This window comes from Meleagris gallopavo, chromosome 10, assembly GCF_000146605.3.
Source record: "Meleagris gallopavo isolate NT-WF06-2002-E0010 breed Aviagen turkey brand Nicholas breeding stock chromosome 10, Turkey_5.1, whole genome shotgun sequence".
Lineage (NCBI taxonomy): Eukaryota > Metazoa > Chordata > Aves > Galliformes > Phasianidae > Meleagris > Meleagris gallopavo.
The window spans coordinates 10,256,522-10,282,751 of NC_015020.2; the positions used below are offsets into that span (position 1 = coordinate 10,256,522).

General features: G+C 44.1%; 1 protein-coding gene across 15 annotated transcripts in view; it reads left to right on the forward strand.

The window, feature by feature from the left end:
* The window catches only part of TEDC1 (tubulin epsilon and delta complex 1), a 39,101-nt gene extending 14,457 nt beyond the window's left edge, over positions 1-24,644 (forward strand). For 14 of the 15 annotated variants that reach the window (XM_031554799.1, XM_031554805.1, XM_031554800.1 and 11 more), the window contains 3 exons: positions 3,635-3,730; positions 7,726-7,938; positions 23,717-24,644. In XM_031554799.1, the coding sequence (XP_031410659.1) occupies positions 3,635-3,730; positions 7,726-7,938; positions 23,717-24,076 (669 nt within the window). In that variant the 3' untranslated portion in view covers positions 24,077-24,644. The remainder of the gene's footprint in view (positions 1-3,634; positions 3,731-7,725; positions 7,939-23,716) is intronic. The other variant, XM_019618551.1, reaches the window with a different exon arrangement.
* Positions 24,645-26,230: the final 1,586 nt, after the last annotated feature.

A 26,230-nucleotide genomic window follows, 5' to 3' on the forward strand; every position in this document is an offset into this window, starting at 1 on the left:
TTTTTTATTTCATCTGGTGTTTGGGCCTTAGTCTCACTTATGGTTTACCTCTGGCAATGTGAAGTGTCTGCCTTGGCCATGAGTACTTATCCTTTTCTTTGCATTCTTGAGAAGGAACTTCTCTTCTGCTTTCCTGCAGTTCTCAGGTATATCAGAAGTAGTACTAAAATGTCCAAAATTTGAGTTGAATAAAACCAAATCCATTTTAAACAAGTCCATATCTGAATCAGTCTCCTGATACCACTCCCCATATAAGCTTTCATACTGAGCTTCCAAAGCATGTTCCAGCTCTGTGTTGGGCCTCGGGTCACACCTCAGAGATGCTGGCAGTGGTCTGGAGCCCATTGCAAGTCTCTCATCTCCAGTCAGGTGTGAATAGGTGATGAATCAGCAGCATTTTATTTCTGAGCCAAGAAACAGAATGCGTTGCTGAAAGCTCGTTATTTTGGTGTGTGTGTCTAACAATGGGATGATTTTTGGAATATTTAGACAAAGCAATTTTTGATTAAAAATTCTTTTTGTAGTGGCATGCAGGATGAATTACAGTCTGTGGGCACTGCAGATTAAATGCCTGTTGCGGGGAGCTGATCTTTGGAGCTGAGCCCATGAAAAGGATGCATTATGCTGCAAATTATTAAATATTGATTTCTATAGTGGTCTGCAGGCATCAATGAATTTAGCAATATGCTTGTAAATAGAATGAAAAAGATTAATACCTCGGCAGAAAGATAATTACAGATACGTTTAAATGATGACTGTGGTGCAAGGTAGGTACATGGTACGTAGTGCTGTGGAGGACTTCAGTTCATTGTTGGGTACCAGAGCCACCCAGAAGATGTTGTTACCTTGATTGTTTGCATCTCAAGCTCCCAAAGTTTCTGGAGCTCCTTGGGCCAGGCTGCATGCTGGGTGTTTGCCTACAGAGGGATGTGTTTGTATGCAGCTTGCTTCCTCCTGCAGTGCTGGGAGGTTTCCTGGCAGCGTGCTCCCTGCCATCCCAGCTAAGCACAGTTTAGCCTCTCGAGGAAAGCTGTTGCTTGCACGGCATTTGTGCCAGTGATACCTTCTGTACAGTGGTTTAGAGAAGTTGCTACTGCAATGTTTGCTCTCAGCATTCAGTGTGGAATTACTTCTCCTCAGAGATTTGCAATTTGAATTTGTCATTACCTTTTCTCTCTGTGTAAGTGTTAGAGCAATGACTTCTTCCAGAAGAAAGGAAATGGATTTTGTGTCTTAGTTTTGTTGGAGGAAAGGCAATTTTCATACACTATCCCTAAGCATCGTTTTGACAACCGCATGCGGCACATCTTTGACTTACTGCTTTGCTTTGTTCAAGAAACAAAATCAGTGCTCTTCTGCAGATGTTAGTCTTTAAATTTCATTAGGAGGGATGACAACATCTGGGCCCTTAGGCCATTAAAAGCAAGGAGACAACTTTAGCTGCAGCTCACAGACTCGTCTTGCATTTTGAGATGGATGTGGAGCAGCAGGAGTGGAATTGCTCTTCACAGAATGACAGAATGGCCCGGGTTGGAAGGGACCTCAAGGATCACGAATCTCCAACCCCCCTGCCACATGCAGGGCCACCAACCTCCCCATCTAATACTGCACCAGGCTGCCCACGGCCTCATCCAAGCAGTGCATCTCCAGGCAAGCTGTTATTGGTGCTGAGAAAATGCGTGCTGTTGACCTCAAATTTGCAAAATGCGTGATTTTGATTAAGGAATGGTAAATGCTCACAAGAAGCTCTGGTGATGGTTGAAGTTGGGGAATGAGTGTGAGGGGTTCATTTGCTCAGTGTGGTATCTGAGTGAAAACCTGGGTCGCGTGGAGTCTGTCCTTCTGGTAAAACTAATGGCATGCTGTCCGTTAAACCTCCCACCCTGAACATTACTTGTTTTTATATTGTTTGCTAAGGTACTTCAAGGATATTTGTACAATTTTAGTTTTTGCTTTTATTCTCTGTGCCGCAGTGACATCTGAGTCTTATAAGACCTGCATGAAGGATGGCACAGGACATTGCCCAGTGAGGCTGTGGATGCCCCTTTCCTGGGAGCATTCAAGGCTAGGCTGGTTGGGCTGTGAGCAACCTGGTCTAGAAGGAGGTGTCCCTGCCTATAGCAGGGGGTTGGAACTCGATGGTCTTCCAACCCAAACCATTCTATGATTCTGTGATTGCCATCCAGGAGCGGTGTGTGTAAGTCCCAGAGGTAGATAATGAAATGTTGGATAAACCACCCTGGAGGATGAGCAGGGCATCTGGATCCAGATTTATGGCCTGGTATTTCTGAGGATAGTAGCACCTCAGTGAAAAGTGAGGATGTGACAGTAGGTGAATCAAATGGAACTTTCCAGTTCAAGAGTAGCATCACTAATGGCACAGCTTGGAAAACAAACATGCAAAAATCCTGGATTCTGAGACTGCTCAGAAGGCTGTGATTGCTACTAAGGTCTGTTAGCTCCAACTGATTGTCTCCAGAATCATATCATCTCAGGTCTAGTGGAAAAGCAAAGCAAAATGGAAGCAAAAAAAAAGCAAATGACTTTTTTTCCTAAATTTTTCCTATTTTTTTAAGACTTAAAATGAAAAATTCCCTATTCCAGCCCTCAGTCCTCTTTAGCTGTCACAAGACTTGCTTGGATGGCAACCACATGCAACTTAGGGCCACATTACAAAGCTACTTCAAAATCAGGTAACATTAGCTATTGCTGGAATATTTAATCAACTTTTTACCTGAGTTTTATTGCCAGCATGAGATCCCCTGAGTTAAGCTGTTTGTGCTGTGGATATATCTATGAGCAGAGAAAAGGAGGAGACCATTCTTCCACGTAAGCAGCTGATCCTGAAACTGGCAGTCAGTGATGCCAAGTGTCAGCTGTGCAAACAAATGTGTAGCAATTGTATTTTGGATCAGCAGTTTTTTAGAGCAAACTGCTCATAATTTCCAGCAATAACTTTTGAAAGTGCATTCCCTTCTCTGATTTCTTTGTCTTCAATTTATATCTGCAGAATAAAATTGCAAAGCCAACTGATGCTTTACAGTTACCTCAATTACGTGGTATGTAGGTCGTAACTAACCCCAACAAAGCTGGCAGATTAGTTGTCTATAGAAAGTAGGTATAGCTGTTACTGATTTCATCCTGATCATCCTGTTTGAGACAGCATACAGGTACACATGTCTTTTTAAAACCTTGCTGTTGGTGTCAAATTGGTGTTATTATTGCATATGAGGAGTTCTACTAAAGGGCCGACTGTGTAAGCTTTAGCTGGGACAGCCATGCTGTACACGGCCTGATTAAACTTTGCAGCTTTGATAAATGAGTGAATAGAAGAACAGAATGTTCTTGGAAGAAGAAAAAATGTTGCTGGAGAAACAGTTGATATTGGTAGTCATGAAGCACAGAAGATTTGAAGACGGGCGTGCATCTAGATCTGAATGTATCACAATTTGTGTTCACATCGTGTTTGCACAGCTGGTTTTACAGTGGTCCTATAAAATAACACAGCGTTGTCCCATGCATCGTTAATGCCCGTGGAGTTCTGTTGTTGTAATGCATACCAAATGCATGTTTCATTTAGTTCACAAATGAGTACCGTTACCTGATTTTCTTTCCTTTGTTTCCTTTTATCCAGCTGTTACAGCATCTGGAGTTGGAAACCATGCAACTCGAAGCCTTTCTGGAGTGGAAGCAACTGGAAGCGGTTTACTGGCAGTGGATGGTAATTAAAGTAATTTTAAAGGATGCAACTTTCTTGACTCTAACCAATAGCTGACCACTTACAAAGGCTCTTTGCTACAAAAATGCTGTGAGACATCTGTTAAACAGCACTTCAGAAAAGGAAAAAGAGTTTGGTAAAGAGAGCAATGTGTTCTTAGTTCTTCTTCATCCCTCAGTTTTCTTCAGTAAGACTGTGAGTCCTACCAGCTAAGCTGAGGAATTGCAGGGCAGAGTAGCAGAGCTCCATAAAGTTAATACAAATGAAAATGCTTGATCTTCATCTCTTTAATGTTTTTAAACATAACAGTCATACATTTCGTTAAAATTAAATGGGTTTGCAGAAGAGGGACTCTAAGCTTTATTGCAGACTTGAGAGCAACTAAATTTGCAAGCAGCTGATACTGAAAACAACTTCATTTTTTCCCAGCCAAATAGTGTGTTGAAATTGGCAATTTCCCCTTGAACTGTGTTGAATGATCATAAGAAAATCAATAAGCCTTTCTGTGTGCATCTTTGGATTTCTCAAGTGAGTGTAAACGGCAGCATCCATCTCACTTCTCTCTGCAACTTCTGTCCATTTACAATTGCTGAAAATAATTCTTCAGAGCACTTCATTAGCTGCATGAGTTTACAAAATTTTGGGAGTCAGTGAGCTGACTATTAATTGCCCACATGCGTCGTTCTACACTAAAAACCAGGCAGAGGAGTGTAAAATTACCTCACCTGTCTTGAATACTCCCATTGCAGAGCCATTTGGATTGCCACTAGTTACGTAATAGCTTTTGATTACTCATCTACCATCTTATAATTGCAAAGCTTCAGCTCTAGGATAAGCCTATCTCCAAAGTCATGCTGGCAAAATGGAAGGGCAAGTGCTATGGCATTTTGGTGTAGCCACCTCAACCACGTTACAGTGTGGGGAGTACTGTGGTGGTTAGTGCTTGTGTGCTTTCTGGAATTCAGTCCTAAATAAATACTTGCAAAAAACCCAGCCAGCACGTCTTTATTTAATGAATTGAATGTGGCAGTGGCTTTGTTCAGCAGAATGTTGATGTTGTGTTCCCATATACCTATATCCCATGGGTTGTATGAGGATGAGATGTGCTTTGAAGATACAGAAGTATCCTCTTTCCATTTTTACCTGTATTTTCTCTTGCTGATCTGATGGCCAGAATGATTCTTGCATAATTACTGCCCTCCTGATGCTTGTAGAGAATGTTAGTAATGTATTCCTGATGAAGCTCCCCTGTGCTGATTACTGAACGCTCTTGTATTGATGGGCACGTCTGCTCTGCAGCCTTCCATCTTCGAGTGTCTGTATTGGATGCATTGCTCAGTTTCCTTACTCTTACCTTTATAGGATATGTTCACTGGCCATCAGATTACGAGCTTATTTGCCATTATTTCTGGCAGTGTATTTCCACTGCCCTTGCCCCATGCTCTGATTTTTGTGTGCACTTACAATGTGGGCAAACTCAGCTTGTCTGCTTGTGTGCGGATGGACTCTGGGATGCGGTAGAGCATGGGCAATTTTATACTAATTCTGAAAGATTCGCCCACAATCTATGAATGTATCCCTCAGCATTTGCAAATGGAAAATGTCTGACTGAATGCCTGACTGGGCTCCCCAGCCTTTATAGGGATCCACCAGCTAGGCTCTGAAATTGGAACGTCTCTTGCACTTATCTTTGCCTGATTCAGCAGCTGAACTTGCATGTTTCTGTAGGAAGACAGCTATTTAGTATCTCCACATCTTTGCATGCTTGCTTCTTTTTTTTTTTTCTCTTTTTTTAACAAGTGCAGCAAAGTGTCAAGAGAATTTTCTTCCATACTGTCTTAGGTTCTGGGTTGTCAGATGATTTTAACATTATTATTAAAAAAAAACAAAAAAACACACAACCAAAAAGCCCACAACTTTTCAGAGTTGATAAAGCAGACATTTCTGCTAAATATAGGTGCTAGCCAGTTTTCTAGAGTTTGCTGTTAATGATACTTCCTCACTCATTGAAATCAATTGCTTTTAGTTGTAGAAATGACTACTTGTGATGCTTATGGGGATGTGTGGCTCTGCCTTGCACCCATCCCTGTGCTAAGGTACAGCCCTGCTCTCCGTTACTATCCCGACACCCTTCCCTCCTGCTTTCCACTGTTTTAATGCCTTTTCTTCATATCTTTTGCTGTTCTGCCGTCTATTTTCTTCTGTGCACTTATCTGCTACACTGGATGCAGAGAGTTGAGCAGAAAGAGGTGAAGCAGACTCCGTGAAGGCAGCAGGGGCTTCATTATTGCCCTATGGGTTGTATGGGAGCCCTCAGGCACTGCTCTTGCTGTTGGGCTGTGTTACAGCACCCTGGCTGGCAAGGGTGAGGATGCTGGGTCTGAGATGTGACATTCACAGCAAGGCAGAGCAGTAGTCTTAGACCAGAGCATGGCTTGACTGCAGCGACAGGAGTGGCTGCAGTAATTTTGCTCTAAAATTCTCTCATTTAATAAATTTCAAATTTAAAAGGAAAAAAAAAAGCTTAGTGTTACTGCTGTGCAGATTGTCAGGCTGTCAGTTGTTGGTGACATCTTGCAGAGCTGCTGCTGGCTTAGAAAGGAGAGGGTTTTCAGGGTTTCATTTGCCATTCATGGCTCTTTTGCAAGGCTTTTCCTCATATCAGCCTAAAAACCTCTTGCTGCGAAGAAAGCCAAAGTTTTGTGCCTACCTGCATAGAAAAAAGACAGCGAGAGAGAAAAATTATTCTCATCCTCTCTACAGCAACCTTCTATTAAAGTGAAGGCTGTTAGCATGTCACTGCCTTCCCAGTTCCTGTTTCTAGGCTAAACAAAATTGGTTCTCATAATGCCTCCTTGTAGGCCATTCCTTCAACTTCTGATGGCTGTTGCTGCTCCAGTACGGGATTTTCTATCCCATTTGTCTGTGTTTAACTTCAGGTGCCTCACCCGTACATCAGCGTTACGGTCAGCTCTCCTCTATCACAGAGACTTGTGTTTATGCTTTCTAAGCTGGTGCTTGCATTTATCAGGATGACATTGGTGACGGGTGATTTTATGGCATCTCTACCAGCAGTGCTGCTGCTGAGCCAGTAATTACACCTATGTTTTTGCCTTGCCCACATATTGACCATGCTGCATGACTGCTGAATTTGCTCTTGCTGTTTTCAGATTGCTTCTCCAATTTTGAAAGGTAATTTTGAATGCTACTCATGTCCTTAAAAGAGATTATGATCTCTCCTGCTTGATGTTTTCATGATAGCAAAATGGGAATAAATATTTAATATCCTGAGTGAGGAGGGCTGGGTCTCTTAGTTATCCTGTTGTGGCGCGGAGACTGTTTCTTTGTAATTTATGCACTATGTTGTAGAGGTACATAAGTTTCAAGGACTCTAATCTTATTTGGTTGGGGTTTTTTTTGAGTTTCAAATAAAGATTGCTACTTCTGAAGGCAGCTGCACAAATCATTTTATAGCCAGTGGAATGGTTGGGGCCAAGCAGAACTGATGGAGCTGGCCAGCCCGCAGCAGGGATCTCACGGAGTTCCTTGGCTTGGAGAGCTGAATGTAGACACGGATAGGGTGTGGATGTCACAGCTTGCTGTGGCACACAGCTGATGGGCAGTGCAAGCACAGTGCTTGTCCTGGTCATCACTGTGTTACAAAAAGCCATGCAAGTAGAATTGAAGGGGAAAGGGCTTACATATTGCTTCTGCAGTACTGGTTGTTGTTATCTCAAAGTGTGACTTTATGCTTCAGTAATAGCAGTGGAGAGCAGCTCACAGCATGCAGATCTTTCTAAAATGAGCTAAGTTAGCAGTGTAAGTCTTCTATTAACTTACATTAGAGTGAAGTAAAGAGGTTCTCTTAAAATAGCTGTGGAAGTGCAGAACTGTACTCTGAGACAGCAGCAGTACATTCCTAGCCATGGGCTACTGAGGAGGAGGGAAAGCATTTTAGGACATTTTAGGACCTGCCAAAAAGAAACTTCTATTGTTTTTATTTTTAGGAAACCGTGTTGGATAACATGGCTGAGGAGGGAAGCATGCACTCTATGCAGGACGCTCCTGTGGAGACCAGCAGACTGCAGGAGGGGGCCACGTGCTGCCCCTGGGCTGAAAGCACGACTGCACAAATCGACAGGTTGTCTGCGGAGATGACAGCTCTGCAGAGCCAGCTGAACAAGCTGGTAGCACGCCGAAGGTCTGCCTGGTGTCAGAAGGTGAGCTCTGGGGCAGCCGCTGCGATGGGAAGCAACTTCTCATATCCTTTATTTTTCAGCTCTCTCGCTGTGTCCCGTCTCAGGGCAGCATCCCTGTTGGTGCTCTGTGTCAACCTACAATTGCTTGTCTGTTTATGCCCACAGCATGCCAGGTGCTCTTTCAAACACAAAGTAAGCAGGTGTCCCAGAGAGGCAGTGTGCTGAAAACAAAGTAAGTGTTCTTGCATTTGGAAGTGAAGGCATCAAAGGATAAGGGGTTACAGAGAAGACAATGAGAAGAGGAGGAAATTGTGGCAGCCTCTGGAGGGGACAGAGGCAGCAGGCTGAAAGCATCTGTAATGGTTGCAGCAAGAAAAATACAAGTTAGGTATTCGCAGGGAAAGGAGGATGTGAGAAGCCAGAACTTGTCTTCTTTCACTGAGTTAGTCTTTGAAATGCCTGATGGTGAAAGGAATAAGGAGGGTTTGAAACCTGTGAAGTGAGAGAAGGAACGGAGTGCAAGTTTTGGTGCAAGAACAGACTGGGTGTGGGAGGTTGGCTGAGGAGGAAGGCAGGTGATAGGAAGGAAATGTACATGGTGTTCACTGGCATAGAGATGGGGGGGCACAGAGAAGCACCCAGAGGGGCATTGGGGCATAAATAAAAGAGCTGTTAATGTAGATTTGGGAGATGAATCCGAATATTAGCATGCGATGAAGATGCAGACATAGAAAGTAGCATTTTTTTTACAGTCATAAAGGGGAAAGGATTCAGAAAATCTATGAAACCAGTTAATGGGAAAGAAGTGAAAGGAATAGTTGGGTCAGGTAGAACTAATAAAACTCTCCGTGTCGCTGTTTTGAATCCATATTAACTCAGAATTGTTAACTTTTGTTTTTTTTTAGTTTGAAGTGTGGGTAGTTGGGATTACAGATCAACTGCCAGAATGAAAGGTGACAGATATTTGCTCAAGAGTTCAAAGGAACTCTTTTTCTTGGCATGGGAAAAAATGTACAGAGAAAAACTGGATCACTCTCTTCCACTGCAAGGATAAGGAGCCAGTTGGGCTTGGTTGGATAGGGGCAGGCATGAGGTGCTGCTGCTTCATACCAAGTGTGCAATTCCTCCATGGGGCACTGGGGATATTAGCAGCATAAGTGAGTTCAGAATCTGTTAGCTACGTTCTTTGAAGAGGAAATCCACCAAAAATTATCCAATACACAAATGCAAATTATAAGCTTGGCAAGTTGTGGGATAAAAATCGTTGCAGGGTGAGAGAATATTCTGAAGTATCTCCAATATATTTCCTTTGATCTTGCAGTCTTCTCCAGGCACTTGCTGTCAGTCACAGTCAGATGGGGTGCTGGTCATGCAGGTCTCTGCTGTGGTGTGGCTTAGATGCTTTTATGGCAAAACAGAAGAATATTGCAGGACAGCTCAGACTTTGAAATTAAAAAGTAAACTTCCCACTGTGTGATTTCCAATATGCTCTGACTCCTTTTATGTATAACATTATATGTGCCTGTTAAATATGATGTAGTAATCACACTAACTTTTTGTGCTTTAATTTGGAGATGAAGTCCAATAATGTTAACTGATGAATGCTGCACAGTGCATTGAAATAGATGCACTGATTGTTTTTGAATGATGTTTGGTCAAGTTCCACTGTTTCTGAGATTCATAGAATGTCATTTGAGTGCATAACTGTGGGAAACAAATGGAGTGTGTCTTGGTGTGTTGTTAAAAGGATAGTTTATCGCAAGTGCTTCCTCTTCTGCATCCCCCAGAACAGAATTGTTTCGTAATGCTGCTACGTGACAGCATTTTGGAAAGCCTGGAGGTCAGATGACTCTCCATTAATCCTCTTTAAATCAACCCTTCTTTCTGTCAGCCAAGCTGCCTACGTGATGCTTTCTGCCTGCAGTCTGCCTTCTTTCCCCCAGCCCAGATGCTCGCTGAGTGCAGGCTGCTCTATCAGTTGTGTCCCCTTCAGTCCTTTCACTGGAGAAATAAGCTTATCACATCTTTCCTTCTATATTCTTTTTTTAGTCAAACAAAGAGAAGTTACAGCGGTAGCTAAAGTGGTCATTATCTCTAACTTTGTATCTTGTGATAGTGAGGCATCTGGAAATTATCTTGGCTCTCACAAGCATGTCCATATGAGGGACAGTAAGTTTTATTATAGCTGCTGTGCCCACTGTGTTGTACTTCATGAGAACCGTGATAATCCACCAAGTAATTATGTTGGTTGTTAGCAATGCGCCTGGTCTCTGTGCCAGGCAATTGAGTAGAAACTATTCCAAAGAACTGAGGACATGTGATTAGATGTGATATTCTGGGGAAGAGACAGCCACAGTTTTTAAAGAGAGGAATCACAAATCTAAAAAATCTGCTGGAGCTCTTGGAGAGGGGACCACTGAGCGCGTGGGCAAGGGAGGTTGGGTTGGCGTGACCCACTTGCATTTAGAAATGGTATTGGATAAGGTTCCTGAAAGGATTCTCAACCAAAATAATCTGCCCATGTAAATGTGTTTCCTCTGACCCTTGAGCAAACGCAGCAGTAAGAGGAGAGCAGGCGTCTGTGATCAGTTTGCACAGGGAGGTGAAGAGCAATAGGCACAAGTGAAAGAAACTCAATCACTGGGAGCACGCACAAAGGATGGCAGGAAAGGATCAAGGATCCTCTTAGAATGATAGAATGGCTTAGGTTGGAGGGGACCTTAAAGATCATCCACTTCCTAGCCCCATGGGCAGGATTGCCAACCACCAGATCAAGCTGCCCAGAATCCCATCCAACCTGGCCTTGAACACCCCCAAGATGGGGCATCCACACCTCTCTGGGCAGCCTGTGCCAGTGCCTCACCACTTTCTGAGTAAAAAAATCTCTGCCTAGCATCTAACCTGAATCTTTTAGTTAAATCTTTTGGCTTAAAGCCATTCCTCCATGTCCTATCACTATCAGACTGTAAAAAGTCAATCCCCTCCTGCTTTTAAGCTCCCTTCAAGTACTGGAAGGCTACAGTGAGATCTCCAGTACTTTTGTGGTACTGAATAATTAAGTGATAAAATGTCAGATAAAATAGGATGGGAGATAAATGTGATAAAAATGCATCTGAAGGAAAATCATAATTTTATGCCTGTTTTTGTGATCTGGCCTTCGTGTTGTGTGAATGAGTTCTTGGGGTTATAGTAGTAGTTCTGTGAAAATGTCAGTGGTCGCAAGTAGTAAATAGTAAATCCTAAGAATTGTAAGCAAGGCAGAAGAAATTGAAATTTAAAATATTTCTATTGGTTTCTGGCACACCGTGTGCAGTTCTGGTTGTTGTCTGAGCTAAAAGAAAGACGTGAGTGAGCTGGAAAGGCATAGAAAGGGGAAGTGATGATGACCCAAGCTTTGAAAGGGCTTTCTGTACAAGGAACATTCAGCTGGTTTAGGGCTCCTTGCTCTGTAAGAGGCAATGAAGGGAAATATCACGTTGGAGCAGGAGCAAACAATTGTACTGTTCTGCTGCTCCTTCATCCTCACGACTGGGCAAGTTCATGAAGAAAAAAATCTGTTGTTAAGCAATAAATATGAAAAATGTTCTCTGCCAAGGAAGCCCTTCAGCCCAAAACTGCTGAAGTTTAGAAAGTTGTGTCTTCCAGTGAAGTATGGCTATGTATTTGTCTAGTGCTGAACTTCTCTTGCTACTTGCTGCTGAGCTGTGTTCCAGACAGGCTGCTGGGTGAGGTGGGCTTTGAGGGGTCTCTAGCATAAAGATGGAAAGACTACAGCGAGATAGGAATTTTCAAATACAAAGATCAGGGATGGCTGAAGAGGAGCTGGACCTGCTGTGTGACTGGTTTGGGCTTGAAACCTGAATCTGTGATTGACCGATGAATTTAGGACAAGGTAGAGGTATTTCAGGTGTGTTAATGTCAGAGCTATGCTATGCCGCAGTGTCTGGTTTGCAGCACCAAACACAACTGCTCTTTATTCAGGATGTGCTATCAAGGCAAGATATCTGGCTTTTATAAGACTAATAATCTGTGCTGCGTGATTCTGGTAGAGAAAACTATCCATCTTTAATCTTTTAAAATTAAGTAAGTTATTTTCCTCAGGAAAGCATTTTCTTTTGTTTATCTCTGCCTGCTCCCAGCTCTTCTTTTTTTTTCTTCCAGTTTTGTGCTTGGAACGACCCTGAAACTATTTCCCTTTCAAGGGCACTGACTGAAGATAACTGAATGTTGCTATGGGATTTGGATGATTCGTGAAACCCTGATTAATATGACATTTTAACTGATACCCATCTGCAGGCAGAATTGTGTTTGGTATCTTGGAGGAGAACAGGCGTAAGACATACCTGTATGGGCAGAGGTGTGATCTGAATATGTGACTTTCTTATAGTTAGCTCTGCTCTTTTCTGTTCAGCTCTATTCTTTTCCATTCAGCCCTGGGTAAATAATCACTTCTTCTTGGATGACATTTTGGTGGTTAAGCTTTAGAAATGTTTCTCTGCTTGAAGAAAAATGTAACTGAAAAAGAAGTCATCTCCGAATTTGAAAATAGATCATGTTTGTTTGTTTGCTCCTTTCTAAATATTTAAAATATTTATTGTCTATTCCTCTGATTGAGGGGCATCTTGATTTCAGGTTGAACGTTCTGTATCCAGGAGCTGGAGCACAGGGTGACTCCAAATGAGGATCCTCCTCAGTTTCAATCACATAAATGCTTACCTGCTACTGAGCTTCTGTTGGAGATTGTGATATTGTAATATGGGCTCGTGGTATTTGCTAGGGTATAAAAACAAGCTAGACTCCTTTCAGGTGATGGTGTGATGGAGCTTGCTCATATATGCATCTCTGAAGCATGGCTGAGAGAGAGTCAGAGCCATCAAACTGAGCTTGAATGTGCTCCCTCCATGTTTGAGCCCTGTCCAGAAGTTCCAGTTACTACGCTGGGCTGTCCGTGCCTGAGCACAGAGCACTGGGAGCTAATGGAGGGGCTGTGGCCCTGCTGCCACTGCACGGTGAGGCCTAACCTACATGAAAACCAAGGCATGGGCAGTGCCTGTGCATGGATGGGGAAGCAGAAATAACATTTTCCTGCCCCTCTGCATGGCTGGTAGGGCCCAGTGTGTGCCCAGTGTGTTCCCCAATGCAGGCCCATGTTTGCTGCAGTCTGAAGCACAGGCTTGTGGCAGAGCAGCAGCTGAGCTCTTGGTGGAAAGCACTCTGAAGCTTTGTCAAGAGCTCTTTTTCTCTTTGAAAGCAAATTGTTCCCGTTTCATCTTGTCTATTTTTGCTGTTTATTCTCATTCTCTGGGCTTTCTGATAATATGAAGATATCAGTGCAGCGAGTGGTTAATAATTACCCAGGCTGTGGGGATGCAGGAAGCGGAGGAGTGCTGGGGATGGTTGGGAGCAGTCAGCATATTCCCTGCCCCGGTCCCAGAGTGTTGTTGTGTTCCACTTTGAAAACCTCCATCTGGAGCATCGAGCAGCTGTCAGTGGAGCTTTTCATGCAAAAAGGAATTGAAAAACTAGCAGGGCCACAAGAGCAGCTTTTGGAAGTGTATGGTTGGCTGGGCCCAGATGCCTGCGTAGGGGAGGAAACCCAGAGAGATCAACAGAAGCATCCATCAAAGGGAGCAGTGGAGGACATGGCCGGGAGGGTGGCGAGGAGGGACGGGGCTAATGGCTTTTATGTGTAGTTTGTATTTCGTTAAACATAGGATTACATTTGCTGCTGATGGAGCTGCCAAGGTATTAGCAGATTTAGGTTATTAGAAAGCATAGACCTGCTGTAAGCAGTAGGGAGTAAGATGTTTAAGGGATGGAACGCTTCCCCTATGAGGACAGGCTGAGAGAGCTGGGGCTGTTCAGCATGGAGAGGAGAAGGCTCTGGGGAGACCTGAGAGCAGCCTGTCAGGAACTACAGGGGGGTTATAGGAGGGGAAGGGGCAGAATCCTCAGCAGGGTCTGTGAAACAGGACGAGGGAAATGGATTCAAACTAACGGAGGGGAGATTTAGATTGGATGTAAGGAAGAAGGTTTTTACAATAAAGGCAGTGAGGCACTGTCACAGGTTGCCCAGAGAGGTGGTGGGCTTCCCATCTCTGGAGACATTCAAGGCTGGATGGGACTCTGAGCACTTGATGGATTGCAAGGGAGTTGGACCAGATGTCCTTTAGGGGTCCCTTCCAACTCATATGATTCTGTGTTCATGTGTGTGTTCTCTTTTTTACTTATGCTTCTTGTTGTGTTGCTTTGTCAGGCTTTTTTATCAGATTTCCTAATGGATCAGGCTGCTTTCTTTTGGTAAGTGCCCATGGATGCTGGGTGAGACCCAGGTGACAGCTCCAGGAGGCACTGAGCTCTGCCCTGTGCTGGAGGGAGGAAGAAAGAAGCCGTCTCTGTGCATCTCTATTCTCCACAGCAGGATCTGATGTTTGCATTAGACCCAAAGCTCTCAGTTAGCCTGGCTCAAGTAAAAGCATGGGGAAAGTTCCTGCACGTGAACAGAGCTGGGAGGTTTTTAAAATCTTGTTCACTTCTGAGAACTTCAGCCCATTACTCAGATTTGAATAGTCAATGCTAAGCTTGCAGCACACAAACAGACGACGAAGATAAGTATTTATTCTTTGTTTGCAGATGTAACTTGCTGTGCAGATTGCTGAATGAATGCTGAACCGTGTGAGAAAGACTCCGTAGCAGTTGCTAAATCAGCAAACTGATTTCAAAGGCACAAAAACTGGAACTGAAAGTAAATTATCCCGCCTGACATTTTTCATGGGGCTTATATATTCTAAAGGACTCCAGCTCAATAGGGAAGGCAGGAGCATTAAAAACTGAAGTGCTGTCTCCTGTTCTGCGTGCGGAACTCTGGGGTTTGAAGAGTGGAATTTTGTTTCCCAAAAGATGCAATTTTCCCTTCCTTACCCAAAATGCAGAATTTGTGCTCAGGTGACAGGATCGGTTAAGGCATAATCGATAACCAGTGTTAATATTTTACTTGTGTTATTTACTGACGTGTTGGATACCGAGCACGGCAGTGAAACATGCAGTAAATGCAGCTGAAGAATTATGCTCCAATAAATTTTAGATGAGCTTTATTTAACAATAAACTGTAAAAAAACGCATCCCAACGAGAGAATGTGTTTTGTAGCCACTGTAAATGTTTTAGTGCGTTTTTTAAGAAATAAGTGTAGCACTTATGTTTTCACACTGAAAAGCACATCAAACATGGACAAAAATTGGGAATGCCTACAGGGTTCAGATGTGCAATGTGTGTGAGATGGTGGCTCCCAGCACTGACTTTATCTACTGAATGTGAAAAGCTATAGGGCTGATGGGCAGGGATTTAGGGTCCCTGTGGCCACCAAGCTGCTGGGTTTCTGGAGCTGTGGCTGTCTGGTGCAAGGTGAGCCATGGTGATGCATCCTCCTCTGCCAGGGCTGCATCTTGGGGGCATTTTCCTGCCTGATGGAAACCATCTTAAACACTGCAGCTGGTGGCTGTATTTTAGGGCAGCTCTACCTGGAGCTCTCTTAGTGTGTTTTACTGAGCTTTTCCGAGTGGGTTTTTGGGACAGTAACTTCCAGAAGGTATCTGGATTGCTTTTTACAGCTCAAGGCAGACCATCAGGATGAGTTCTTCCTCCACGGGCAGAAGCTGTAAGTTGCATATTTCACAGCACTGCTTGGTTTTCAAATGAGTTGATAGGAGCTTGGTGCTTTTGGGGAAAGGGCTGTTTGTATTGATGCTTAACTGTGAGTTTCTTTTTTTCTTAAAACCTTGGCCTCGTCCTCCCAGCTGTCTGCCCTGAAATCAAGGGTACTTGATCATAAGAGAAAAAAGTATCTAATTCATTTCTGTGTCTGTCCCTTGTGCTTGTAGAAGAGCTGACATAAAAGTAAATCTGTAATTTAATATTGTTCAGATCTCTTCTTCCTAGACAGAAATGCATCTAAATAAGGCTTCAGTGCACTTCTGAGTTCAGAACTCACTACTTCTAGCTGTTCGTCTCGTCGGCTCTCTCCAAGCTGTGAGAGATGTCAGACTTTTCCCTTTGCAGGCTGTAGCTGAAGAGCTCACCCTATTCCTCCTGCCAGCATCACGATGGCCATTCAGGCAGCTTTATGCCCACTGCAGCCACTTCTCACCAGCAAAGCTGTAAGAGAAACTCCTTTAGCTGAACAAGTTTTTGGAGCAATGGCTTTCCAAAGCTTTTTCACTGAAGCTCTGCAGATGTTTTATGCTGACAGACCTCCACCTGAGGGTTGGCGCTCATTTGCCTCGTGCCACTGTTGTGTTGGGTTGCTGGAGTGAGCTTGGCTTGTTCAGAGAGCACAAGTCCAAGGAGCTCTGTGTCCTGGCGTGGCTGCTTTCGTGCTGGACAGTGTGATGCAGCTCTTCTCATGTAGCACTGGAGCCCTCCAAGTCCAGCAAGTCACCTACATCTGAGAAGGTATCTCCTATCAGCAGTGTTTGTCTGCTGCCCGAGATAAAAATTGGGAAGAACAAATTGAAAAATAAGTGAGCAATTTATTACATGAAGCAATACTTGTCTGCTGCCTTCCTCTGTAATTTGTCGCTGTCAGTCTTCCCTCAGAGAAGCTCCGCAGCCTTTTTGCAAGTGTCTGAATTACTGAAACTGACGTACTGTGGTTTTCATTTAGTACTTTTTCATCTGCGTGTTACTATATGCATTTCTGTGATCTTTTAATTGAATTCAAAGATTTAAATAGTGTAAAGATAAAACTAATTAGGAAGAAATAAAAGGCTAGTCTGCTAGATGGGATTTTTCTGGTTATTGTAAGTTCTAAGGACTTAGAATTTGGAGGCAGAAATTACTCCCCTTGCACACTGAGAGCTCTGTGCCATGTGGGATTTTTGCAAGTCTGAACTTCATCTTCCTGTGTCACTGATGGAAAACCTGCAAGTAGAGCCATCCCACCTTCACAGCAGAGTGGGACCATACTGGGGGGGTTGCCTACCTTACGAGAAGCAGCTGAAGAGGTTTCAATAGTCCAGTTAATGTTTGGGGATTTGTTCCTGCCTGGTTCTGTCATCAGAGTTGCTTCAAATATCACATTTTGTCTTTGATTCCTATCTGTTATCCCCTTTTTGAGTTCAGTATTCCTCTGAAGTTAAAGGCTGGCAAAGCAAGCTGCTCCTACTAAAACCCGAGGAACAGATAGTTCAGCAAATATCCAGACAACAGGAAACGTTCTCCTAGTGAGAGGCTTTCAGCCCTGCCCCCTCGCTGCTGCCCTCAGGTATGTCCTTTAACCATCCCACCCCACTGCTGCCCACGCAGCCCTTGGGCACTCCGCTCAGCAGCCTCACCGTTTGGTTGCTTTGGGGCCTAAGAGGATTAATTTCCCTCTTGCTTTTTCCTGTGCAATAGATATTCACAGGCTCAGCAAACAGGCACTGCGCTTATCGCTTATGTGCTTTTGTGTTCCACGCTGATATTTGCAGGTTTACTTTGCATTTTCCTGTAAAGACTCTGGAAAATCTTCCTGGCGTTCCTTTCCTGGTCTCTTAGGCCGGTGTCCTTTTCTGTTTTCTGAAGCTTGTGTGATTTTTCTGACTCCTATCAGTGTGATATTTTGATACGTGATGCCAAATACAGACTGACTGGATTCTCTTTATTAAAAAAAAAAATCAACAGAAATGTGGTATGCCTTCATGTAAGGTCAGGGTCTGGTTACTACTCTGTGTGAGATTACGCTGTAAGAAACACAACTTTTTGTTGCTTTGCTTCCTCACCACCGTAATGCTTTCTATTAGAGAACAGCATGGATGCTGTCCTGAAGTCTTATGAAGTGCTTTGTACTGCTGAGTGTATAGTGGGGGGGAAGAAAGCACGCAGCAGCAATGCCTGGCCAGACTCTTATGGCTGTTCTCACTGAATGCAGCTAAGCATGTCTGTGATATTAAACTTGTATTTGTAGTTTCTTCCCAGAGGATTCCTCCCTCAGCTAAAAGCTGGCCTTCTGTTGCTGGATAAAGTAGGTACATTGCTGCTGTGGCTTCCCTGTCAATTTGTTTTGCACTGACAATAGGTGTGCCTGGGAGCTAGCATTTGAATAGAGAATGTCTTGCTTAAAATGCATAAGATGGAGATGTATACATTCCCCTCTAATTGCAGGAAATTGCAAATCCGGGCAAAATTTGGAATGCAGCTGCTTGTATAATTACATCTCCTGTCAGTTGCTGTAGCTCAGCTTTACAACCCTTCTAAAATGTCTTCGTAGTTTGTGGTACAAATAATGCACGCATTAATATTACTTTGATATCCCCTCTTTTGGGTTATTCTCCTTCATTTCCAGAGGCCTAAGCTGTTTCTTCTTGCTGAACTCATAATGAATGTGAGAAATCAGTAATTATATTAAGGTGAAATGTTGCTGCTAGCTGTTTGTTAAACCAAAGCTTTGAGGTTTTTAGAAAGAAATACTTACGTGTGTACAGCTTCAGGTATGGGTTATGTGCAAACAAATGGTTTTTCTGCCTTTGTGAAATAGGAGGCAATGGGCTCCTATTTGGATTATCCAATATGGATTATTGGTAGCTAAGTGGTACTGTCTGCTACTGGTCATCCTTTGAAGAACAACACATAGGTGACCATTCTGGGCTTGTTGAAATGGGTTGGCCTCACACCACTGTCACAATTGCAAAGTGATTGAAAAACTGGATAGGATTAAGGGAGGGGTAATAAAGGAATTATTCTGCCCCTCTTTTGGAGAGGTTAGAGAAGTGGAATTGAACCAAGGCAAGGTTGCTGCTGGATGATGTTCTGTAAGTTCCCAGGCAGAAGTGGCGTTCTGGAGGCACAAGACTTATTTTAGGTGAGAAATGGCATAACCAGACCCAGAGGCAGAACTTAGTACAAAGATGCACGTTTTAAGCCATAAGTGTATTTTACTGCTGAAATAACATTGTGATAGAGTAGGGTTTTGATCGAGTGCAGCTTGTGTTTAAGAAAAAAGTGTATTTCTAAAGGAGACCCCGTAGCTTACCAAATGTAGTAGAACACAGCCCAAATTACTGGGTGAGATACCGTAGCCTGTGCTGTGCAGAAGGTTAGGCTACTTAAGCACTTCATTTTAGCTTTAAATCTGTAAATGCATGCGTGCCTTGCTATTAAATGGGCTATTTCAGAAGAACATCGTGTCTCTGTGTGTACAATCAAGGATCACGCAAGAAGAAGGGAACCTCATTTAGGCAGGGCAGTGTGGGAAGTGTTCAGCTGTTAAAACAGAAAATGATGGTTTCCAGAGCTTTTAACTGGTTATTCTTCAGGTCATAGAAATTGCTGCAGAAAATTAAAAACCTTGAAAGCTTATCACAAAGAGGCTTAATTCAATGAGACAAGTTTTATAGAGCTGTGGTGCTAACTCTGACTTCCTTAGAGGTTTGAAATTACATTTGGGCAAGTTGCTCTAAGATATGAATTGGAAATTAGAATAAGGTGAGCTTTTCTGTAGTGAAGCACCTGCTTTACTCAGTGCTGTAGTGTTTCCAGAATAGCTTATTGCAGACTGCTCTTACTGTATTCTTGTCTTTCTGTATAAGCAGCAAGTGCCTTTATTGAACACTGGGGGTCTGATTTTTTTGGGTAGGTGCTTTTCAGCAAACGTTTGAACTTTGTAGGGTGAAAGTATCAGATGATTTTTGCCCCGATAGCAAAAGCAGCACGGCTTGGTCGCTTGGATATTGCATCCATTCACATCTCCTAATTTCCTTTTGTTCCCCAGCCCAAAAGATGAGATCTGAGGTTTTGCTCTTAGTTCCTGTGGCTCTAAGCACAAGCATCTTCCTTCAGGTGCATCACTGAGTTGGGCAGTGTGTTCCTTTGCTTTGTGAGGCTGCTTTCATGTTGCCACGTGAGGTTAGAGGAAGATTGCCACTTCGGTTAGGTCATTACTGGAAAGGACTTAAATAATGCAGTGTGGTTACCTAGAGGTTTCACAAGATCTCTGTGGGATGCTGTGCATTTTGGCAAAGTTCTGTCCAAGTGTGTTCATGTCCAGCTTGCTGCTTAGCAGAAAAAGAACAATTTTTGCATCATTTTCATTGCACTTCTCATTAGCGAGCTGTTAAAACTCTCTGAGTGGTCTCTCAGGGATGTTTGAGCCTCATAGAATGAGACACAACTCTGGGAAGCTCATTACCAGCAAGGTGCAGGCAAACAGGAGGGAGCTGGGGAAACCACAGCAATTAGTTAGGGCTGAGTTTTGAGCAGCGATAAGATAAATGGATTGCATGTCTCGAGCAGCTGATGAAAGCAGACCTCTCACAAGGTGAGACGTGGTCTTGGAAGTGGGAAACATGGCAGGCTTTGTCAACCCTCAAACATGCAGAGGGACAGCACTTTTCTGTGGATTCTTAAGTGTGTGTAAGTGCTTTGTTGGAATTACAGGTGTGCTGAAGTGTTGTGAGCTGCTAACCAAATCAGTGCTGGCTCCAGAGCAGGGGATGTGTCAGCTGGAAGATGCTGCTTTCTTATCAGCTGATTCCCTTTAGTTCAGTGTGGCTGTTCTCAAAATGCACCGGGTCCCTTTGGGATGAGGTTGGCTCTGTAGAAGTGGAAGCGTTGATCGTTGTATTTATTTGATGCGGGTGCACAGCACTTGTCAGACAGTGCTGTGTACCTAATGGGGAGTTCGAATTCCAGCTGGTAGATTGAGACCAAAAGGCAGAGCTGTGGGATAGGAAGGGGCAGGCACGAAATGCTGAGGCTCCTAATCCTTTACAATATGTTTGTTTAATATAAAGTGGTCTGCTGAGATTGTTTTGCCGTGTGGAATAATCATTATGTGCTGACTAATGGGAGACAGCAAGCTGTTAAAGAGCATCAATTAACCATGCAGGAGGGATGTTAGTGAGTGTTTTCACAAGTCTTCAGGATGTGAAGAATAAAGAACATTACTGGAAGGCAACCCCAAGAGATTTTTAGCTATTCAAATCTACAAAGAGCAGAAAGAGAGTTTGTGAAGATGTATGGGGTTACAGAATTTACCTTTACCAGGAAGAGCAATGCAAAGAATAAATTGAACTGGCTCTCCAAATTGCCCTGATATGATGGGAATAGCACTTTGCTAGACTTGTCCTCTTATTTCATATTCATTAGTTGAAAATTTTCTTACTAAATTCATCTAACATCATTGTTCCAGGAAATGTTGGTCCTCTTCACAGAAGACAGCATGTGCAGTGCCTTTCTGATGCTGTGTTTCCCTGGCTGCTGTCCTTGTCCTTACCTCTGCTATTGCTTCAGTACAGTAATTCCTACCTCAGCTGTTTCTGCAATGAGTTAAAACTCAGTGCACTTACTGCTGAAAGGAGTGTGCTCTTCTGTCTCGTGTCTTGCTCCATGGGTAATAACGTTCTCCACCTTTGGCTGGTATAAAAACCTACGTTTCATTAGCAATACCTTATGCATCCCCAGTAGCATTCTGCCTGAGTTTAATGCAAAAAAATAAATAGCATTTTGTGGACTCTGTTTGCGTAGTGATTTTGTTCTGTGTGAGTAACTGCAGATTTTCCCCATCCTGCATTCCAGTGGTAAATCCGCTCTGTGCAAACTTCACTTTCCGTTTATTTAATTCAATTTTGGCAATGGGGAGTGCAGATAACATGGAATTTATTTTTTCTGTTTTGTTTCTTCTGAGTTGTTGTTAGAGAACCGAGCTGCAGATACTCTTGTAGCCAGCAGTGAGAGGTGCCCTGGGATTCAGCGGGGATTATGATTAAGAGAGACCCTTGGTTCTTGGACAAGGGCAAAGATAGACTTCTCTCTGCTTCAACTCTATTCAAATGCTTTAATCAGCAGAGGTCTCCTTTAACAGATGGCTCTGCATCGATAAAGCCTTTAGCAAGTTAGGAAAAATTCAGAGCAACTTCTTTCTTTTCTGACTTGATTGATTTTCTTGATCTTTGTTGAGGGCGGGGAGGGATAATGCATCAGAAGACTCTGGGGAGGATTAATTACTTGGCTGCAAAAGACATGAAGATATTCTGATAAAAGACTTGGAATGAATGAATGAAGCCCTGGCTGCGCTGGTGTCAGCGGTGGAGTTTAGCAGTGCCTTCGGCTCTGACTGATCTCTGGAGTTTCACAGGGATACCAAATATCCCCCAGCTTACAGAGAACTGGTCAAAGCCCTAAAGCATGAGATACCAATATCTTAATGCAGATCTGTGGATTTAAAACCCCGAGGAGGAGTTCAGCTTCACCCCTGGCCAGGGATGGGAGGAGTGCAAGGGATGTCATTAGTGCCAAGCTGACCTGAGCTGAGCTTTGGCCAAAGGATTCATCCTCGGAGCAGCAATGGAGCATTTCGTGGTTCATTATCCTCACAGTCGGTAACAATGTCTTATTCTGAAGCTGAATATCTAGTTCATGTTTCCATCCATTTGATCTTCTTATTCCTTTGTCAGCAAAGTCTGGTCTCTCACCTCTGTCTTTCTGACTTTTAGGATCTAAAACAAGTTATGTCTCTGCATGAGCGAAATAGCTGGAGCTCTTGAAGTTGCACAATATAAGGCTTGTTTTCTGGGCTGTGAGTCATTGGGTGACCTGCCTTTGAATCCTACTCTGTTTCCTTTTTGTTTGAAATTTCACTGTTTTTCAGCTGAGCTGATTTGGCAGCTGGCTGGCATCGCAGAAAGCTGTGAGGCTGCCTTGCCCATTGCTGCCAGGTATGTGGGCCTGCTCGTGGCCCCAGCCCTGGTGCTTTCCACACCACACAAGACCTGCTCGGGCTTGGTAATGCAGCAGAGCATTTCTGCTGGGCTTTTAGAAGTTGATGGGGCTGATAGAGATGGCTGATAGAGCTGTGAGAAGGCAAAACAGTGGAAAAATGGGGCAGGGAGAGGGCCGCTCAGTGAACTGCCCAGTGCCAGGCTGTGCCCTTCCCAGTTCCACCCACGGCTCTGCAGCCATCAGCTTGTGTTGAACTCCACCAGCCACCACGTAATGTGCCGTTAGCCCAAGAACCATTTCCCTGAAGGCCTCAGCAGGGAACCTCTTCTTATGTTTCCCCACTGACAACTGCATTTTGAGATGAGTCACTGAATTCGTGTTTAATCCACTTGTGAAATTGGCAAGGCAATTACCATCTTGCAAGTTCTTCAAATCAAATTGTTAGTGAACATTAAATAAAACGCTTTGGAGAAATCCCAGTATATACAATTGCTTTTATCCAGACTACTCTGTCACAAGAAAAGCTTTGTTTTATTGGGCCTATCTTCAGTGCAAGTGTGCTGCCTGTAATTCATTTTGTTGTTAGCCTATACTTCTTTGTCTCTGCTTCATTATTTTTGTTTTACTGCTTGTTACCCGTAATGAGAATGAAGGAATTGCTAGCTTCCAGTTGCCATCCCTCCTTTCTTACGTTGCCAAGTACAGAAGGCATTTGCAAATGGAATGAGTGCTGTTAGTCACGAAGCAGTTAATCAGTTCTGAGAACACGGTGGTGATGAAGGTCACTCTCCTGGGTTTCCCTTCGTGCTCTGTGTTGTGAGGGAGAACACGGAGCCCTCGTGTGTTAGTCATCAGGTCAGGGGGTGCTGGGCTATGAAGCTGCCAAGAAATGACCACAGGCAGCTTTTTGGTCTCTGTTGCTACCTGATAGAAAGCATGTTAGCTTAATTCACTTTTTGCTGCCGTGCACTTGAGTTTACTCTCAGTTGGCTCCTGTTTCTTTGGTACATCCCAGTCCAAACGTGACATTTTCTGTTGTTTCCTGGTATGAGGAGCTGTTCACAGAAATTTACCATACTCTTCTCTTTTTTTTTTTAATCTCTACAGGTGAAAGCAAGAGAGGAAGAACTGCAGAAAGAGGACTTCTCTGCCAAACTAGGAAAGATAGAGGAATCAGTGGAGCTGAAACTACTAGATCTTATGAACCACGGTGCTCCAAACAGAACTAAAATGCACGGCTCATGCAGGCTGGTGTTTAGAAGCAAACATTCTGCCAGCAAAACAGGCTTTGGTGGATCTGTATCTGAGGAACCCGTTCCAGCTGTCAGTGCTACAGAGGTGATCAGAGAACTGCGGATGAGAGAGGCCAGCCTACAGAGAGAGCTGAAGCAGCTGCGGGATGAGTGCAAGCAGAGGTTGGATGGAGTTGCAGAGAGGTTGGATGGAGTGATTTGTATCTCTCCTTGAAGAGAGAAAGCTGGACTCAGAAGAATAAAAGAGTGGGCTTATTTGATCAGAACACACTTGTGCAGTTTGGCATGGGAAGTGCAAGATGAGGAACCAAATGTGAGCTTTGATATTTAAGCCTTGGAACAGTAACTTGTTTCTGCTTTGTGACTTGCACTGGGGCCATAACCTTTGTGGTTCTGCCTGCAGTCTCTTTATTGCTAACCTTGCCAATTAAATTCTGCAGCAGGCCTTAGTGGGAGTGTGCTTACATCTCCCTTTTATCTTTTAGATGTTTAGTTCTTCTGCCAAGCACTGGCTCTTCCAGAATGCTCAGCTGCTAGACACAGCTTTCTTTGAGGCTGCAGATTGGAGTACTAATTGCATACAACATTTTCCAGCAACTGGAAGCGTTCATTAGTCAGAAAAATCCAGGTACTGGAGAACATACAAAGCACCAAGGCTCAGAGAGATTGGGAAAGTGTGCTATTTTTAATTCAGCTGGTTTGCATATTTGTGGCAGCTATAAGGCAGCCACTGTAAAGAAAAACAAATGCCTAATAATAAATAAAGCTGCACGCTGACTTCATTTGCTGGTGTGATGCACTTCAAGTAATGAGGTTCTCAAAGAGAGCAAACTAGAAACCCGTTCACCAAGTTATGAGTCACAGCGAGATAACTTATGAGTCTGCTATAGGAAGTTTCTGTAAGATAGAAGTATGACCCTTGCTTCCATGCAGGAAAAGTCTCCAAACTCATCCCTGGAGGCTTCTTTCCCTAGAATATGCAAATGCTTTTCGCTTGGCATGCATTTCCTGTCCTTTTCTCTTTGGTGAACTGTACAAATGATGGTGCTCTGCAGCTGTACAGACGTGCATATAAAATTTTCACCATGAATCGTAGACAGCTGCAATTATGGTGTGGCACAAATCAAAGTAACAGGCATCCATGGCCTCAAGCATGCACGAGAAGTGGAAGTATTACTTCACTGAAATTGGAGAGTGTTGTAAACAACCCCCATCAGATCAAAAAGTGGAGATGTGGGCTGTATCCCCCCCAGGGCGGTGGGAAGGTCATCGTCCATGGATGCGTTCCAAAACCCTGGAGATGTGGCACTGAGGGATGGGCTCAGTGGGCATGGTGGGGATGGGTTGGTAGTTGGACTGGATGATCTTGGAGGTCTTGTTAAGGAAGTGTTTGTAGATCTTTGCATGTGTGGTTTCTCATTAGGAACTCATGAGGAAGTTTTTCACACAGAGGGTGGCGATGCACTGGAACAGGTTGCCCAAGGAGGTTGTGGATGCCCCATCCCTGGAGGCGTTCAAGGCCAGGCTGGATGTGGCTCTGGGCAGCCTGGTCTGCTGGTTGGTGACCCTGCGCATAGCAGGGGGGTTAAAACTAGATGAGCATTGTGGTCCTTTTCAACCCAGGCCATTTATGATTCTAGTGCATGGAGATGTTAATAGCAAATGCACAGTGCATTTCTCTGATGCAGTTGCTGTTTGTTTTCCCAAACTTGCTAGAAACGTGGAATTGGCCATAAATACATCATTGGCTGGTAACTCTGGCTTGCACTACGTGGCTAGAAATATCCCTTCCCAAATAGCTGAGCATCAGGCAGCTTGCAGTCAAAACAGGAGGTTTGCTTTGCAAAAGGCAAGCGAGGCATCTGCAGTCAGTGCTCCCGACAGCACTGCGCCTGCTGGTAAATAAGGGCTGCAACCTGTGTTTAAAAATAAGAGCTGCTGGGAGTAGCGATTTCCAGCGTGGAGTGTTTTGGGTTCCCTGTGGGATTCCTCCAGCAGCGCCTGCGGGAGGATGAGCTGGTGGTGGTGTGAGTGTGTCTGCCTGATCCTGCTCGCTGCTCTGCTCCTCAGCTGCTTGTGGGAGGAGATTCACTGCTTGCCCTGTCCTCCTTTCCTTCTGGACACAGCTCCTTTGGAGTACGGCGGGCCTGGTTCCATGTCCTGTATCCTTGTGAGCACGGGGAGAGGGACCCAGGGCTGCTGGGCCCCTGCCTTGCCATCCCTGAGGCCCGGGGGCTGCCTGGGCAGGGAGGAAAGGCAGGGGAGAGCCTGGGTGATCTTTGAGCTCAGAAGACTTGGGCAACTACAGGCTGGTGAGCCTCACCTCTGTGCCTGGGAAGATCCTGGAGCAGATCCTCCTTGAGGACAT